This window comes from Amblyraja radiata, chromosome 2, assembly GCF_010909765.2.
Source record: "Amblyraja radiata isolate CabotCenter1 chromosome 2, sAmbRad1.1.pri, whole genome shotgun sequence".
NCBI lineage: Eukaryota > Metazoa > Chordata > Chondrichthyes > Rajiformes > Rajidae > Amblyraja > Amblyraja radiata.
In genome coordinates, this window is record NC_045957.1 from 116732614 (window position 1) to 116750552 (window position 17939).

At 47.9% G+C, this 17939-nt stretch overlaps 1 protein-coding gene across 4 annotated transcripts; it reads right to left on the reverse strand.

Annotated features, from left to right (window-relative positions):
* Nucleotides 1-4854: 4854 nt before the first annotated feature.
* On the reverse strand, nucleotides 4855-17083 carry LOC116967490 (biogenesis of lysosome-related organelles complex 1 subunit 4-like). 4 transcript variants are annotated; one of them, XM_033014103.1, is made up of 5 exons: nucleotides 16679-17083; nucleotides 14401-14472; nucleotides 13141-13242; nucleotides 9478-9612; nucleotides 4855-5734 (listed from the first exon to the last, which is right to left on the reverse strand). In XM_033014103.1, the coding sequence occupies exons 1-5, from the start codon at nucleotides 16949-16951 to the stop codon at nucleotides 5633-5635; spliced, it is 684 nt and encodes a 227-aa protein (XP_032869994.1). In that variant the 5' UTR covers nucleotides 16952-17083; the 3' UTR covers nucleotides 4855-5632. The 4 variants fall into 4 exon arrangements, with proteins under 4 accessions (XP_032869994.1, XP_032870002.1, XP_032870014.1 ...); XM_033014111.1 differs by lacking the exon at nucleotides 14401-14472 and having other exon boundaries at nucleotides 16679-16994; XM_033014123.1 differs by lacking the exon at nucleotides 9478-9612 and having other exon boundaries at nucleotides 16679-16994.
* Between the last annotated feature and the right edge of the window lie 856 nt (nucleotides 17084-17939).

Sequence of the window (17939 nt, forward strand, 5' to 3'; positions counted from 1 at the left end):
GAGAGGGAGAGAGAGAGGGGGGGAGAGAGAGGGGAGGAGATAGAGGGGGGGGGAGAGAGGGAGAGAGTGAATGAATTAATGTCTATATTACTAAAAGTCTGATCTTGACCGCTTTTGGCCCACTGCTGCGATTTCCGAGAGAACGCCGCCACCATTTTTGGCCACCTCGCTCAGAGCCCCCCTCCGCCTTCCGGGATCGGAGGATTTTTCCCATTCTCTCTGCTGCCCCCGCTGGTGGCAGGGGGGAGTGACTATAAAACCCGAAGTGTAGTCCCTCACTCAGTCTCTGCCAGACCCAGGAAGCGAGAGGGTCACGGCTCTCTGAGCTGCGAATAACACTGAACGCACGTCTACTCCACGGTGAGTCCCCTCGATGCGGTTGTCAGGTGGCTGCTGCCCAATTGTTTGCCACGCCTTTTTTAAAAGTTTGTGTTCACAAAATGAATTTTGATTGTCAGGTGGCTGCTGCCCAATTGTTTGCCGCTCCTTTTTAAAAAGTTTGTATTCACAAAATGAATTTTGGTTGTCGGGTGACTGCAGCCAAATTGTTTGCCTCGGCTTGGCTTTTTATAAAATCGTTGCAACAGTTGGCTTCCATCCCAAGAATCCATGCGGCCCACAATGTCTATACTAGCCCTCTGGAAACCAGTACCTTCGGCCCGCAACACCCAACAGGTCCCACTTAGTCTGGTATATGTATATGTCTATATATATTATATTTTATATATATATATATACCGGGGTTACTTGCAGTTAGAGAAATCAATGTTCATACCAAGCAAAATATGAGATGCTGCTCCCCCAATTTGCGTTTAGCCTCGCTCTGACAATGGAGGAGACCTAAGGCAGAAAGGTCAGTGTGGGAATGGGTAGGAAAATTAAAGTGTTTAGCAACTGGGAGATCAGGTAGGTTCAATATTTTTTACTGTATCTATTAATATTACAAGGCAAATGTATTTACTGGAACATTAAATTCTTGGGCAGTGAGATAGGATAGATGCGGGAAGTATCCTGGTTTGCGTTGTGCCATTCTGGAACTGGAATGCTGAGGGCTAGGATGGAAGCCACCTATTTGGACAGAAACACGTGGTGTGATGCTGCATCCCAAATGGTTGCAGAAGCTGAGTTTGTGAACAGGCATAACAGTGTATTAAAAATTCTGTTAATCAATGGATTATGGAAACACTACTGGAAAGCCAAGTTAAGATAGTCGGGAGTCATCGAGTCATAGTGCCTTGCAGTGTGGAAATAGGCCCTGGTGTTCTCAGCCGCCGAGTACTGCGCCCAGGTCTGGTGCCGTAATTCTCACGCCAAGAAGCTGGATGCTGCCCTCAACAGCGCCCTGCGGACTGTCTCCGGATGCATAGGAGCCACCCCAGTAAACCAACTGCTCGTCCTTGCTGGCATCGCGCCAGCCAACATCAGACGAGAAGCAGCCACGCTGGCCCTCTCTCGAAAAGCAGACCAGTGAATCCCACCTCCTCCATCAGATCGTCACAGAGACACCACGACATGTGCGCCTCAAGTCACGGCGCCCCTTTGCCACGCAAGCCCAAGAGCTGCTCTGCACAACACCGGCTGACGCTTCCAAGGCCGCCTGGGTCAAGGCGAGATGGAGAGACCAGTGGAAGTCAGCGGAACCATTTAGGCTACACCGTTACATCAATGACCCCATGGACGTCCCTGGCCAGGACCCGCCCCGAAAGCACTGGACAACCCTCAACCGCTTGAGGACAGGCGTCGGACGCTATGGAGTAGTGATGAAGAGGTGGGGCCTCGTGGACAGCGCCTCCTGCGAGTGTGGGGACCCAACACAGACAGTGGAGCACATTCGCCAGTTGCCCCAAACACCGGCCACCGAATGGTGAACGAGGTCTGATTGATCAAGACGATGACACGTTGGCCTGGCTTCCCTCAACGGAGCTGCAGGTCTAAAAGACATATGACAGAAGAAGAAGAAACAGGCCCTTCAGCCCAACATGCCCACACCAGCCAACATGTGCCATCTATACCAGTCCCACCTACCTCCATTTGGCCCATATCCCTCTAAACCTGTCCTATCCATATACCTGTCTAAATATTTCTTAAACGTTGCGATACTACCTGCCTCAACTACTTCCTCTGGCAGCTTGTTCCATACACCTATCACTCTTTGCGTGAAAGTCACCCCTCAGATTCTTGTTAAATCTTTCCCCCCTCACTTCTCAACCTCACCTCACCTGCTCAACCTCTCCCCATAGCTCAGGCACTTGAGTCCTGGCAACATCCTCATAAATCTTCTCTGCACGGTTTCCAGTTTGGCAACATCTTTCCTATAACATGGTGCCTAAAACTGAACATAATACTGTAAATGCGGTCTCACCAACATCTTACACAACTGCAACACGACCTCCTAACTTGTATACTCAATGCTCTGACTGATGAAGGCCAATGCGCTAAAAGCCTTCATGACCACCTGCCCAACCGATCAAGATCCTGCTGCAATTTTGACAACCATCTTCACTATCTACAATATCACCCACTTTTGTGTCATCTGTAAATTTGCGAACCATGCCATGTACGTTTTCATCCAAATCATTGATGTAGATGACAAACAGCAATGGGCCCAGCACCGAACCCTGAGGCACACCACTAGTCACAGGCCTCCAGTCTGAAAAGCAACCTTCCACCATCACCCTCTGCTTTTTTGCAATCACATGGGATTGAACCTTTCAGAGCAACCTACCTTGGTGTGGAACCTTGTCAAATGCTGTATTAAAATCCATGTAGACAATGGCCTTACAGCGCCAGAGACCCGGGTTCGATCCCGACTACAGGTGATGTCTGTGCGGAGTTTGTACGTCCTCCCCGTGACCGTATGGGATTTCTCCGAGATCTTCGGTTTCCTCCCACGCTCCAAAGACGCGCAGGTTAGTAGGTTACTTGGCTACTTGGAAGGAGTGAAAATTGGCCCGTGTGTGTAGGGTAGTGTGTGTGGGGATCGCTAGTCAGTGCGGACTCGGTGGGCGAAAGGGCCTGTTTCCACACTGTATCTCTAAACTAAACTTTATAACAATGTAAACTAGCATCTGCAGCACCTTGTTTCTACATCCATGCTGAATCTGTTTCTATGTTATCTTCTGAACACCTTGACGTTCACCTTGATTATTTCCCACCAGGGAGTATAAGAGGGGTTTCATACTTCTTTTAATCCTTTTTAGGTTTCTCAATGTTGTCCAACATTGGCAGCTTGAGGTGTAGATGCTGGTTTACACCGAAGTTAGACACGAAATGCTGGAGTAACTCAGCATCTCTGGAGAGAAGGAACAGTTGACGTTTTGGATCAAGACCCTTCTTCAGACTTGATATTCAGCTTCCATGTGCCCTGCAAGTCTTCTGGTCTTCCTGTAGGCGGTAGTGGTGAGCAAGGAACACCAGCATGATGTCAATGGATTTGAGTACAAGTGCTTGGGGCACAGAGTCTAGAGCCAGGAGCTAGTGTTTAATTGTCCTACCTACCAACATTCCATCTTCTCCCCTCTCCCATCAGGCAAGAGGTGCAGATGCAGTATTGTGGTCACAAAGTGCTGGAGTAACTCAGGAGGCAATTTCTGGACGACATGGATAGGAGACTTTTCGGATGGGGACCCTTCTCTGGGCTGATTGGGAGGAGGGAAGGGGGAGAAAGAGTAAAGTTGGGTGAGAGGACGAAGGCGTGACAGGGTAATGCAGGCGAGGAGGCTGTTTGATAGACAGGTGGTTGGAACAAAGCGATTAAAACAGAAGGTGGGAGACAAAAGGATTGAAGAGTTGCGAATTGTGAAGCCAGAGGAAGGAATGTGGGTCGAGGGGCAAGGGAGAAATAGGTGCAAGTCTGGATGTGGGATGAGGCAGGGAAGGAGAGAAATGGCAGGGGCGTCGGTTCCCTCCCATCCACTCCACCCCCCCCCCCCCCCTCCGTAAACAGCATCCGTGGTGAGGATCGAACCCCGAACAACAGCTCCAGAGACCCGACTTTAATCCCAACTATGGGTGCTCTATGTACGGAGTTTGTACGTTCTCCCAACGACCGCGTGGGTTTTCTCCGGGTGCTTCGGTTTCCTCCCACGCTCTAAAGACACACAGGTTTGTAGGTTAATTGGCTTTGGTAAAAATTGTCCTAGTGTGTGTAGGGTGGTGCTGGTGGACAGATTGATCGCTGGTCGGCACAGACTCGGGGCACCATATCTCTCAAGCCAACAGTCACCTATCCATCTTCTCCAGAGATGACCTGCAAATTTACTACAGCACGTTTGTCTCTTTTTTTGGTAAACCAGCATCTGCGGTTCCACATTTCTGCAGCATTATAATGTTCCCTGGCAGGGTGGCTGAAGATGCAGCAGGGCTTGGGACTACCATTGATCGAACCTTCCTGGACTTCAGCTTGCGCTAAACGTTATTCTCTTTATCGTGTATCTGTACACTTATCTAACTGATTTCTTGATTAGTAAGTGTCAGCAGGTTATGGGGAGGGGGGGGGGGGGGCGGCGTGGGAAGGCCGGAGAATGGTGTTGAGAGGGAGAGATAGATCAGCCATGATTGAATGGCGGAGTAGACTTGATGGGCTGCACGGCCTAATTCTGCTCCTAGAACTTATGAACTTCAACTTTCCCCCTCTCACCTTAGACCCCCTGGTATTGGACATTACTACCCTGGGGGGGGGGGGGAAGGTTCTGACTGTCCACTCTATCTATGCCTCTCATAATTTTTATATACTTCTATCAAATCTCCCCTCGACCACCGACGTTCTGGAGAATCCTGACTTCCTTTCAGATGTGTTTCGAGATGCATTCTATCCCGTACCATACCAACCAGATGCAGCACAGGAATTAAAAATTACAATACTGAAAGGCATTTTAATATTTTTCAAAGCAAAAAGAATTTCAAAATCCAGTGCCCAATACAGTCATTAGTACAATAATAGTAATATAAAATTTAACAAAAACATTTTAACTTAGCAAATTTGAAATTTCTGCCTCGAAAGTTAATATAATTAAACAAAGTAGCAAATTTTGAAAACGTTGTTATATATTATAGTGAAGGATCATAAAAGTGCAAAAATTATGGCTTAGGATATGATGCACTGCTAGGAACAAATTCAGACTCAAACAAGGACCAAATCATTGCAAAAAGTTAAACACACAGGTTTGCTGTTTGCACCTTTAGAAAGGAGATGAGAAGGAATTTCTTTAGTCGGAGGGTGGTGAATTTTTGAATTGTATTGCCGCAGAACGTTGTGGAGACCAAGTCAATGGATATTTTTAAGGCGGAGATTGACAGATGGCAGGAGAATGGGGTTGAGTGGGAAAGATAAATCAGCCATGGTTAAATGGCGGAGTGGATTTGATGGGCCGAATGGCCTGATTCTGCTCCTAGAACTTATGACAATCATTAAAGTGTACACAACCATCCAAAATCAGTCTAAAGTAATCATTCAACAGTGCATGTGTTTAGGCAAGAGTTTTACCTCAAGTAATTTTTGGAAGATTCAAAAAGGAAGACAAGATTTGTTTCAACACTGGTTCGAAAATGTCGGCAACGCTCTGATTAAGTGCATCCTTCACGGCTCAAACAATGGAAGCCCTTCTATTCTGCCGCGATTATCTCAGCATTGTCATTCGTGCTCCTCTGGATTCTCCGCAGGGAAATAATCTTCCGCCCGGAAGAGAGGCGCAATCTCAAACTTTTGCTGTTGCTTCTTTGGCGAGGATGATTTCTACGAGGGAAAAGTAGAGTAAATAGGATCAGATGCCCCTCCGTATTTTGCATCGCTGTACATCACGCTCTTTTAAGTCTTCAATACCAGCCAAGATCATTCACTCTTGTTACGGGAATTAAGCATCTCCTTCCCCTCCCAAACAAGGACTGCGCAGTGGAGCAGCGGTAGAGACCTGGGTCCGATCCCGACTACGGGCGCTGTTTGCACGGAGTTTGTACGTTCTCCTCGTGACCTGCGTGGGTTTTCTCCGGGTTCCTCCCACACTCCAAAGACGTGCAGGTTTGCAGGTTAATTGGCTTCTGTAAAAACTTGTAAATTGTTCCTAGTGTATGGGGTAGTGCTGGTGTACGGGGTGATCGCTGATGAGCACGGACTCCGTGGGCCAAAGGGACGATTTGAACGCTGTATCTCTAAAGTCTGTACCTTTGCATCATCAGCCTTTCACTGTACCTGTACACATGACAATAAACTAAACTAAGTATAAAAGTCTAAATTCTACAACAGTGCATGTATTTAGGCACCAGTTTTGTACCTCAATTAATTTTTGGTAGATTCTGGCTTGCACAATGCTATGAACTATCAGTGAAAGAATATACCTTTAGAAATGAGATGAGGAGGATTTCTTGAGTCAGAGTGTGGTGAATCTGTGGAATTCAAAGGAATCCAAGTCTTTTTAAAGCAGAGATTGACAGATTCTTGATTAGTAATTGTGTCAAAGGTTACAGGGAGAAGGCAGGAGAATGGGGTTGTGGGTGAAAGATAAATCAGCCATGATTAAATGACGGAGTAGGCCTGATGGGCTGAATGACCAAATTCTGCTCCTTTGACAGAGGAACATGAACTATATTCTGCACTCTGTATCTTCCCCTTTACCTATTGTATTCATGTTTGGCCTGATCGTATCTGACCTGCTTGGATGGCATGCAAATAGGTATGTATTGAAAAGCTTTTGTTTGCATGCTATCCAGTCAATTGAATTGTATTAGAGTCATAGAGCGATACAGTGTGGAAACAGCCCCTTCGGCCCAACTCCCGCACACCGGCCAACAATGTCCCAGTTGCCTGCGCTTGGTCCATGACCCTCCAAACCTGTCCATGTACCTGTCCAACTGTTTCTTAAATTATGGGATAGTCCCAGCCTCAACTACCTTATCTGGCAGCTTGTTCCATACACCCATCACCCTCTGTGTAAAAAGGTTACCCCTCTGATTTCTATTAAATCTTTTCCCCTTCACCTTGAACCTATGTCCTCTGTTCCTCGATTCCCCTATGAGTAAAAGACTCTGTGTATCTACCCGATCTATTCCTCTCATGATTTTGTATATCTCTATAAAATCTCCCCTCATCCTCCTGCGCTCCATGGAATAGAGACCCAGCCTACTCAACCTCTCCCTATAGCCCGCACCCTCTAGCCCTGGCAACATCCTCGTAAATCTTTTCTGAACCCTTTCAAGTTTGACCATATCTTTCCAATTACATGGTGCCCAGAACTGGACACAATATTCTAAAGGCAGTCTCACCAACGTCTTATACAACTGCAACATGACCTCCCAACTTCTATACTCAATACTTTGACTGATGAAGGCCAAAGTGCCAAAAGCCTTTTTGACCACCTTATCTACCTGTAACTCAACCTTCAGGAACCATGCACCTGTACTCCTAGATCCCTCTGCTCTACAACACTACCCAGAGGCCTACCATTTACTGTGTAGGTCCTGCCCTTGTTCGACGTCCCAAAATGCAACACCTCACACTTCTCTGTATTAAATTCCATCAACCATTCCTCTGCCCACCTGGCCAATCGATCCAGATCCTGCTGCAATCGTTCACAACCATCTTCACTGTCTGCAAAACCACTAGCTTTTGTATCATCAGCAAACTTGCTCATCTTGCCCTGTATGTTCTCATCCAAATCATTGATGTAGATGACAAACAGTAACGGGCCCAGCACCAAACCCTGTGGCACACCACTAGTCACAGGCCTCCAGTCTGAGAAACAACCTTCCACCATCACCCTCTGCTTCCTTCCATGGAGCCAATTTGCTATCCATTCAGCTATCACATGAATACAATTAAACCATCCACAGTGCAAAGATAAAGGGCACAACATTTAAAGATATGACACTGAAGTCAGATAAAGCCTGATTAAAAATAGTTCAACGGTCACCAGTGAGGTAGATGTGAGGTCAGTATCTTTGTTTACCTGATGAATTTAGGTTTATTATTGCACGAGGTACAGTGAAAAGCTGTGTTTTGCATGCTATCCTAACAGATCAGATGTACCCAACATAAATAGAATCCATTCAAACTCAAGTAGAATACACTATCGCTACGTTTAAGAAACATTTAGACAGGTATGTGGATAGGACACGAGCCAGATAGAGGGATACGGGACAAATGCAGGCTGGTGGGACTAGTGTAGACGGGGCATGTTGGCGAAGTGGGCAAGTTGGGCCGAAATGCCTGTTTCCACGATGTGCGACTCTATCACAAAGAGCAATGGGGATGATACAGAATGACGAATATGGTTCTCAGCATTGTGATGGGCCATGTAAACCAAATGCAGGCTAATGGTACTAGTTGAGGAAGACGGCTTGATCAACATGGACAAGTTTGAGTTTAGTTTATTGACACGACTACTGAGGTACAGTGAAAAGCTTTTGTTGCGCGCTAACCAGTCACAGAAAAGACAATACATGATTACAATCGAGCCATTCACAGTGAACAGATACATGATAAAGGGAATAATGTGAATAATGGTTAGTTTAGTTTTGAGATACAGTGCTGAAACAGGCCTTTCGGCTCACTGAGTCCACACCGACCAGCGATCCCCGCACACTCACACTATCCTACACACACATGGGATAATTTACATTCATACCAAGCCAATTAACCTACAAACCTGTGCGTCTTTGGCGCATGGGAGGAAACCGAAGATATCGGAGAAAACCCACGCAGGTCACGGGGAGAACGTACTAAACTCCGTACGGACAGCACCCGTGGTCAGATCAAACCTGTGTCTCTGGCGCTGTGAGGCAGCAACTCTATCGCCACCATTTAGTGCAAGATAAAGCCAGTAAAGTCCGATCAAAGATAGTCCGATGCTGGGGCAAAGGGCCTATTTCAGTCTGACGTTACGACACTAAAGATTTGGAGTCTGCCAGCTATTTGCCAGGATGTTTACAAGAATGATCCCAGGAATGAGCAGGTTAACCTACGATGAGCGTTTGTCGGCACTGGGCCTGTAGGGGGACCTCATTGAAACATACCGAATAACGAAAGGCTTGGATAGAGTGGATGTGGAGGGGATGCTTCCACTAGTTGGAGAGTCTAGGACTAGAGATTATAGTGTCAGAATTAAAGGACGTTCTTTTAGGAAGGAGATGAGAAATTTCTTCAGTCGGAAGGTGGTGAATCTGTGGATTTCTTTGCCACAGAATGCTGTGGAGGCCAAGTCAGTGGATATATTTAAGGCAGAGATAGATAGATTCTTGATCAGTATGGGTGTCAGAGATTATGGGGAGAAGGCGAGAGAATGGGGTTAGGAGGGAGAGATAGATCAGCTATGATTGAATGGCAGAGTAAACTTGATGGGCCAAATGGCCTAATTCTTCGCCAATTCCTTATGATCTTATGACCTATTTAGGGAAATTGCGATTGAGGCTACTTCAAACAAATAAAAACAGTTGCTACAACAGCCACAAAACTTAAAAAAGCGCATTGTCAAACACATTACTCACATTAAAGAATGTCGAAGGACTGAACGACTGCAACATTTTTCTAAACGCACTGGGAAAGGTCCCGAACTGCGCTTCAGCCTGTGTTACTTGGTCATCCAGCGTCGATAAGTTCTGACCAACCAGCTTAACAAAGGCCTGAAAATTCCATTGGACATTTATGAAGCCTGAAATTAAATATCTACATTTTCAAAAGATTGCATCTTGTTAATTCTTCCTTGAAAAGAAGTTGAACTGCTGAAAAAATAGATGAGCTTGAATGTAGGAGTGGCATTCCATGCTACATTGTGTGAAAGCCTTCCTCTGTTTATACTTTGCTTTAGAGATACAGCGCGGCAACAGGCCCCTCAGGGGGGTCTAAGCGAACTGAGCGGAGGTGTTCAGCGAAACGATCGCCGAGCCCGCGCTTGGTCTCGCCGATATACAGGAGTTGACACCTGGAACAGCGGATACAGTAGATGAGGTTGGAGGAGGTGCAAGTGAACCTCTGCCTCACCTGGAAAGACTGTCGGGGTCTTTGGATGGAGTCGAGGGAGGAGGTAAAGGGGGTGTTGCATCTCTTGCAGTTGCAGGGTAAAGCACTTGATGGTTTGTGTGGGAAGGGACGAGTTGACCAGGGAGTTGCAGAGGGAACGGTCTCTGCAGAAAGCAGAAAGGGGTGGAGGTGGGAAGATGTGGCCAGTCGTGGGGTCCCGTTGGAGGTGGCGAACATGTTGTGAGGATTATGTGAGAACTTTTTCCACACAAAGGGTGGTGGGTGTATGGAACAAGCTGGCAGAGAAGGTAGCAATGGTCAAGAAACATTTATACAGGTACATGGATAGGACAGGTTTAGAGGGATAAGGACCAAACGTAGGCATGTGGACTACTGTAGATGGGACATGCTGCCCGATGTGGGCAAGTTGGGCTGGAGGGCCTGTTTCCACGCTGCATTATTGATTCGAGGGACAAAGTTTAATGGAGATATGTGGGGCAAATTAAAAAAAACACAGAAGCATGGATGTCTAGAGCACACAGCCAGGATGATAGGATAGTTCTACAGTGCAAGGCCAATCCCCCCGTTTCCCCAGAGCCGCACCAGGAACCCAGTCTAGATTTTGGGTGGATTCACTGCACTCAAACCCCCACCATTCTGGCTCAGAGACACAGCACGTTATCCAGTGAACTCTGTCCTACATCATATGACCATATTAAAAATCTGAAGCATTTCTCCTTCCATGGTACATTAAATGAAGCACTTTTAATTGGCAGAAGCGGCACACGGATTAAAGATAATTGGCAATAAGGAAGATTAAAACAAAATATATAATATGCAGTGACAGCCCGGAATATTTCTTATGGATAGGCATTTGAAACAAACTCAATGGCAGCCTTAAAGTAATAATTCAGAAAGGCTACGGAGGCTTCGGAAAGGGTGCAGAGGAGGTTTATCAGAATAGATCCCTGCATTAGGGGGGCATTAGCTGCAAGGAGAGGTTGGATAGGGGTGATCTTATAGAGGTGTACAAAATCATGAGAGGAATATATTGGGTAGACACACAAAGTCTCTTGCCCAGAGTAGGGGAAACGAGATCCAGAGAACATAGGTATAAGGTGGGGGGGGGAAGAAAGATTTAATAGGAACCTGAGGGGTAACATTTTCCACACAAAGGTGGTGCGTGTATGGAACAAGCTGCCAGAGGAGATAGTTGAGGCAGGTACTGTCGCAACATTTAACAATTAGACAGGTACATGGATAGGACAGGTTTGAGGGATATTGGCCAAACGCAGGCAAGTGGGACGTGTAGATGGGACATGTGTAAGAAAGAACTGCAGATGCTGGTTTAAATCGAAGGTAGACACCAAATGCTGGAGTAACTCAGCGGGTGAGGCAGCATTTCTGGAGAGATGGAATGGGCGACGTTTCGGGTTGAGACCCTTCAGACTGATATCAGGGGAGGGGGCGGGACAAAGATAGAATGTAGTTGGAGACAGTAAGAATAGTTGGAGAACTGGGAATGGGGAGGGGATGGAGAGAGAAAGCAAAGACTATCTGAAGTTAGAGAAGTCAATGTTCATGTGGCTGGGGTGTAAACTACCCAAGTGAAACGAGGTGCTCCTCCAATTTGTACTGGGCCTCACTCTGACAATGGAGGCGGCCCAGGACAGAAAGGTCCGATTGGGAATGGGAAGGGGGAGTTGAAGTGCTGAGCCACCGGGAGATCAGGTAGGTTAAACCTGAGCGGAGGTGTTCAGCGAAACGATTGCCGAGCCTGCTCTTGGTCTCGCCGATGTAGAGAAGTTGACACCTGGAACAGTGGAGGTTGGAGGAGGTACAAGTGAACCTCTGCCTCACCTGGAAAGACTGTTTGGGTCCTTGGATGGAGTCGAGGGGGGAGGTAAAGGGAGAGGTGTTGCATCTCCTGCGGTTGCAAGGGAAAGTACCTGGGGAGGTGGTGGTTTGGGTGGGAAGGGACAAGTTGTGGGCAAGTTGGTGTGGGCAAGTTGGGACGGACGGCCTGGTTCCACGCTGTGTGACCATTACTCTGTGACAAACTTGGATTCTTTTCTCTGGAATGCTGGAGGTTGAGGGGAGACCTGATAGAACTATGTAAAGCTATGAGGAATAAATAAGGCGGACAGTCAGAATATCGTTTCTAATCTTCAACTGATCTTAAATGGAAGTTTACAAAGTCAAGGTTGCAATGGGATTAAAAGACACAAAATGCTGGAGTAACTCAGCGGGTCAGGCAACATCTCTGGAGATCATGGATTGGTGACGTTTCGGGTCGGGACCCTTCTTCAGACTGATTGTGGTGGATGGAGGGGATGGGGAAGAAAGCTGGGAGGGGCAGGACTAAGCCAGGCAAGTGATACGTCAGACAGACACAAAATGCTGGTGTAACTCAGCGGGACAGGCAGCCTCTCTGAAGAGAAGGAATGGGTGACGTTTCGGGTCGAGACTCAGCGGGTCAGGCAGCATCTCTGGAGAATATACTAATTGTGTCTCTATGTCTGTGGTCTTAGAGAACACAGATAGGTGATGTTTCAGGTCGGGACCCTACTTCAGACTAATCGTGGCGGGTAGAGGGTTTGGGGAAGAAAGCTGGAAGGGATGAAGGGCAGGACAAAGCCAGGCAAGTAACGGGTGGATACAGGAGAGGGGGGCAGGGAGTGGGGGAATTAATATGCTGATGGTTGGTCAAAGGGTAGAAATGTACAGTAGGTGTGAGACAAAAGCATTGAAGAATTGTGAATTTTGAAACCAGAGGAATGAATGTAATGGAAATGTAGACATTGGTTCCCTATAAGCATTCTTATTTAATATATTATACATAATTTAAGTTTAGTTTAGATACAGTGCTGAAACAGGCCCTTCGGCCCGAGTCTGTGCCGACCAGCGATCCCCGTACACTAGCACTATCCTACACACACTAGGGACAATTTACAATTTTACCAAGCCAATTAACCTACAAACCTGTGCCTCTTTGGAGTGTGCGAGGAAACCGGAGTTCCCGGGGGAAAGCACATGCATGTCACGGGGAGAACGTACAAACTCCGTACAGGCAAGCAGCTGTAGTGAGAATTGAACCTGGGTTTGTGGCGCTGGAAGCAACTCTACCTTTGGCAGAATGAGACCTTTTCTACAAAGAGAGGATACACTTCGATTAACAGTTAACTGCTCACCTCGAGTTTATCAATCTTTTTGTACATGTGCTTCATTTCATCTGCTTTGGCATGGATTTCAGGGATATTTTCATTCATAATCTGAGAAGAATCATTTCGAATCTACAACAGGAAAGAACGTTTATAGCATTACAAATCCTGCATTACTAAAGGTTAGAACAAATTTCAACAGCATAACATGTTATCAGAAGAAGGGTCTCGATCCGAAACGTCACCCATTCCCTCTCTCCAGAAATGCTGCCTGTCCCACTGAGTTACTCCAGCATTTTGTGTCTACCTTTGATTTAAACCAGCACCTGCAGTTCTTTCTTACACATAACATGTTATCACGTTGTTCAAGAAGGCTACAAAACTCCAACTAACAATTCATAAGTTTCTAGTCCTGGTAATGTCTGCCCATCAAGTCCATCTATCTTTGAGGTGAATGTGAATCATATTTCAGTTAGACTTGGGATGAGGCATTATCTCTTCATAAGTGATAGGAGCAGAATTAGGCCATTCGGCCCATCGTCTACTCCGCCATTCAATCCTGGCTGATCTATCTTTCCCTCTCAACCCCTTCTCCCCATAACCCGACACCCGTACTAATCAAGAATTTATCTATCTGTTTTAAAAATATCCATTGACCTGGCCTCCACAGCCTTCTATGGCAAAGAATTCCACAGATCCTATGATTAAAGAAACTCCTCCTCATCTCCTTCCTAAAGGAACGTCCTTTAATTCTGAGTCTGACCTCTGGTTCTGGACTCTCCCATTAGTGAAAAACATCTTCTCCACATCCACTTCATCCAGGCCACATCCACTGTGTTTCTTGGTTTAGCGATTCAGCAAGGAAACAGGCCCTTTAGCCCACTGAGTCCATCAATCACCCTTTCAAACTGCTTCTATTTTATCTCACTTTCTTATCCACTCCCCTCACATTGCCGAAGCCAACTAACCTACAAACCCGCAGATCTTTGGGATGCGGGAGGAAACCGGAGCACCCGGAGTAAACCCACACGGTCACAGGGAGAACGTGCAAACTTCACGCACACAGGACCCGAGGTCGGGGTCGAACATCTGGCTCTGTGAGGCAGCAGCTCTACCAGCTCCGCCACCGGAAAAATGTGTAAGCAATCTCACTTTTTATATGGTAGCTGCAACACAAATTATGGAGCAATATGGACAATGGTCATGGAGAATATGCGTGGCATAATAGAAGATTCTGTATCAAAAGCCCCACACATGAAGAGCAAAAATAAGGATGTTTACACTACTTACCATCTCCAACATCCCACAGAATTCATCCACTCTGGTAAGCATTTCTTCCAAGCAAATATCCAATTCCTGAATCTGTAACTCAAAAACAAACTGAGCTACACTCAAGGACACAAAGTGCTGGAGTAACTCAGCGGGTCAGGCAGCATCTCTAGAAAATATGGATGAGGGACGTTTCGGATCGGGACCCTTCTTTGGACAGCTGTACTGTCTTGAAAGTGAGGTACAATTTGGAGTGAGACCAGCACAGTGCCTCTTTAGTCAGAGGGTGGTGAATCTGTGGGATTCATTGCCACAGAAGGCTGTGGAGGTCATGGCATTGTGTATATTTAAGGTAGAGAATGTTTGGTTCTTAATTAGTAATGGTGTCAGGGGTTATGGGGTGAAAGCAGGATAATGCAGTTGAGAGGGAAAGATAGATCAGCCACGATTGAATGGCGAAGTTGGCTTGATGCGCCAAATTGTCTGATTCTGCTCCTACAGCTTATGAACCCTTATAAATAAACTGAGAGATTTTGAGGATTCGACCATTGATGGATGTCAAGCATTGAACAATAGAAAGAGGAAAAACATTTATTAAAAACAGAAGAGGGGCATTGATAGAGTGGACTGTCAGAACCTTTTACCCCTGTGTGGAAATGTCAAGGATAAGAGGGCATAGGTGAGACGGGCAAGGTTTAAAGGAGATGAGTGTGGCAATTGTGAGAGGAGAACTTATAGAAACAATAAAAATTCCTAAGGGATTGGACAGGCTAGATGCAGCAACAATGTTCCCAATGTTTGGGAAGTCCAGAACCAAGAGTCATAGTTTAAGAATAAGGGGCAGGCCATTTAGGACTGAGATAAGACAATAAGATTAAATGGCCAGCACCGCCATTCAATGTGATCATGGCAGATCACCCCCAATCAGTATCCCGTCCTGCATTCTCCCCATAATCTCTCACTCCGCTATTTTTAAGAGCCCTATCTAGCTCTCTCTTGAAAGTATCCAGAGAACCAGCCTCCATCGCCCTCTGAGGCAGAGAATTCCACGGACTCACAACTTTCTGTGAGAAAAAGTGCTTCCTTGTCTCCGTTCTAAATGGTTCCCCCCTTATTCTTAAAAGGAAAAACATTGTCACTCAGAGAGTTGTGCATCTGTGGAATTCTCTGCCACAGAAGGCAGTGGAGGCCAATTCACTGGATGTATTCAAGAGAGTTAGATTTAGCTCCTAGGCCTAATGGAACCAAGGGATGTGGGGAGAAAGCAAAAACAGGGTACTGATTTTGAATGATCAGCCATGATTATATTGAATGGCGGGGCTAGCTTGAAGGGCCTACTCCTGCTCTATTTTTAATGTTTCTAAGATTGGTGAGTTCCGAGAACGAGCTGCTGGGGCTGATGGTGGAGGCAGATACGAAAGTGCCATTGAAGAGACTTTGGGATTGGCACATGGAAATGCAGCGAATGGAGGGATATGGATTATGGGCAGGTAGATAAGAGTTGGTCTTGGCATCATATTCAGCACAATCAGGTGGGGCTAGTGTAGATGGGGCGGTGTGGGGAAGTTGTGCTAAAGGGCCTGTTCCGTGCTGTATGACTCTAATAACCCCAACATGTAGGAAAGAACCGCAGATGCTGGTTTGAACCAAAGATAGACACAAAAAGCTGGAGTTAACTCAGCGGGTCAGACAGCATCTCTGGAGAAAGGAATGGGGGACGTTTCGGGTTGAGACCCTACAGGTTTGAAGGGACATGGGCCAATTGCGGGCAGGTGGGAGTAGTGCAGATGGGACATGTTGGCCGGTCATAGAATGATAGTGTGGCAACAGGCCCTTCGGCCCAACCTGCCCACATGTCCCAGCTACACTAGTCCCTTCTGCCTGAGCTTGCTCCAAACCTGTCCTATCCATGTACCTGTCTAACTGTTTCTTAAACGTCGGGGTATTCCCAGCCTCAACTACCTCCTCAGGCAGTTTGTGTCATACACCCACTTGTGTGGGCAAGTTGGGCTGAAGGGTCTGTTTCCACGCTGTGTGGCTTTTAGTGTATGTCCTGAGGGAGCTAGACGAGGGGTTTCCTGAATCGTGCAGACTCAGGGTTTTCCTGAATACTGCCACAACTAAAGCAGCAGAGTTTCCAGGAGGGAGGGGGGGAGAAAGAGGAGAGAGGGAGAGAGGAGAGGGGAGAGGGAGAGAGGGGGGGAGGAGAGGGGAGAGAGGGGAGGGGGGGGGGGGTGAAGAGGGAGGGAGTTGCAGCCCTGGTGAAGATGATGTGCGGGCGCTGGCGGCTCTCTCTCACCTCCTGCCCGGCGCTGGCTGTCAGACAGTCCGAGTAGAAGCTGGCCGTCCGCCGCAGCTGCTGCAGCAGCGCCTCCTGCTCGCTGTCGGGCTGGGCAGCTGCCGGCCCGGGGCCCCAGGCTTCACCTCCCCGCCCGGGCCCAGGGTCTGGGCCGCCATCGTCATCCTCCTCCTCCTCGGCTCCTTCTTCCTCATCATCGTCCTCCTCCTCCTGCCCGCTGCTGCCGCCAGAAGCAGAGGCGCCATTAGACGCTGCGGCCCACGAATCCGCCATGGCGCCCAGCCCCAGCCCCTGGCCCTCCAACTCCTCCCCTGGTCCTCCCCTCCAACTCCTCCCCTGGTCCTCCCAACTCCTCCCCTGGTCCTCCCAGCCCCAGCCCCTGGTCCTCCCAGCCCCTCCCCTGGTCCTCCCAGCCCCAGCCCCTGGTCCTCCCAGCCCCTCACCTGGTCCTCCCAGCCCCAGCCCCTGGTCCTCCCAGCCCCTCCCCTGGTCCTCCCAGCCCCTGGTCCTCCCAGCCCCAGCCCCTGGTCCTCCCAACTCTTCCCCTGGTCCTCCCAGCTCAGCCCCTGGTCCTCCAACTCCTCCCCATGTCCACAAAAATGCTGGAGAAACTCAGCGGGTGCAGCAGCATCTATGGAGCGAAGGAAATAGGAAACGTTTCGTGCCGAAACCCTTCTTCAGACTGGTAGGGGGTGGCGGGGAGAAGAAAGGAAAAATGAGGGGAGGAGACAGCCCGAGGGCTGAGGGAGAAATAGGAAGGGGGGAAGACAGCAAGGGCTAACAAAATTGGGAGAATTCAATGTTCATGCCCCCAGGATGCAGACTGCCCAAGCGGAATATGAGGTGCTGTTCCTCCAATTTCCGGTGTTGCTCGCTCTGGCCATGGAGGAGACCCAGGACAGAGGTCGGATACGGAATGGGGGGGGGGGAAGTTGAAGTGCTGAGCCACCGGGAGGTCAGCTTGGTTATTGCGGACCGAGCGGAGGTGTTCGGCGAAACGATCGCCAAGCCTCCACTTAGTCTCACCGATATAGATCAGCTGACATCTAGAGCAGCGGATGCAATAGATGAGGTTGGAGGAGATGCAGGTGAACCTCTGTCGCACCTGGAACGACTGCTTGGGTCCTTGAATGGAGTCGAGGGGGGAGGTAAAGGGACAGGTGTTGCATCTCTTGCGGTTGCAACGGAAAGTGCCCGGGGAGGGGGTGGTACGGGAGGGAAGGGAAGAATTGACAAGGGAGTTACGGAGGGAGCGGTCTTT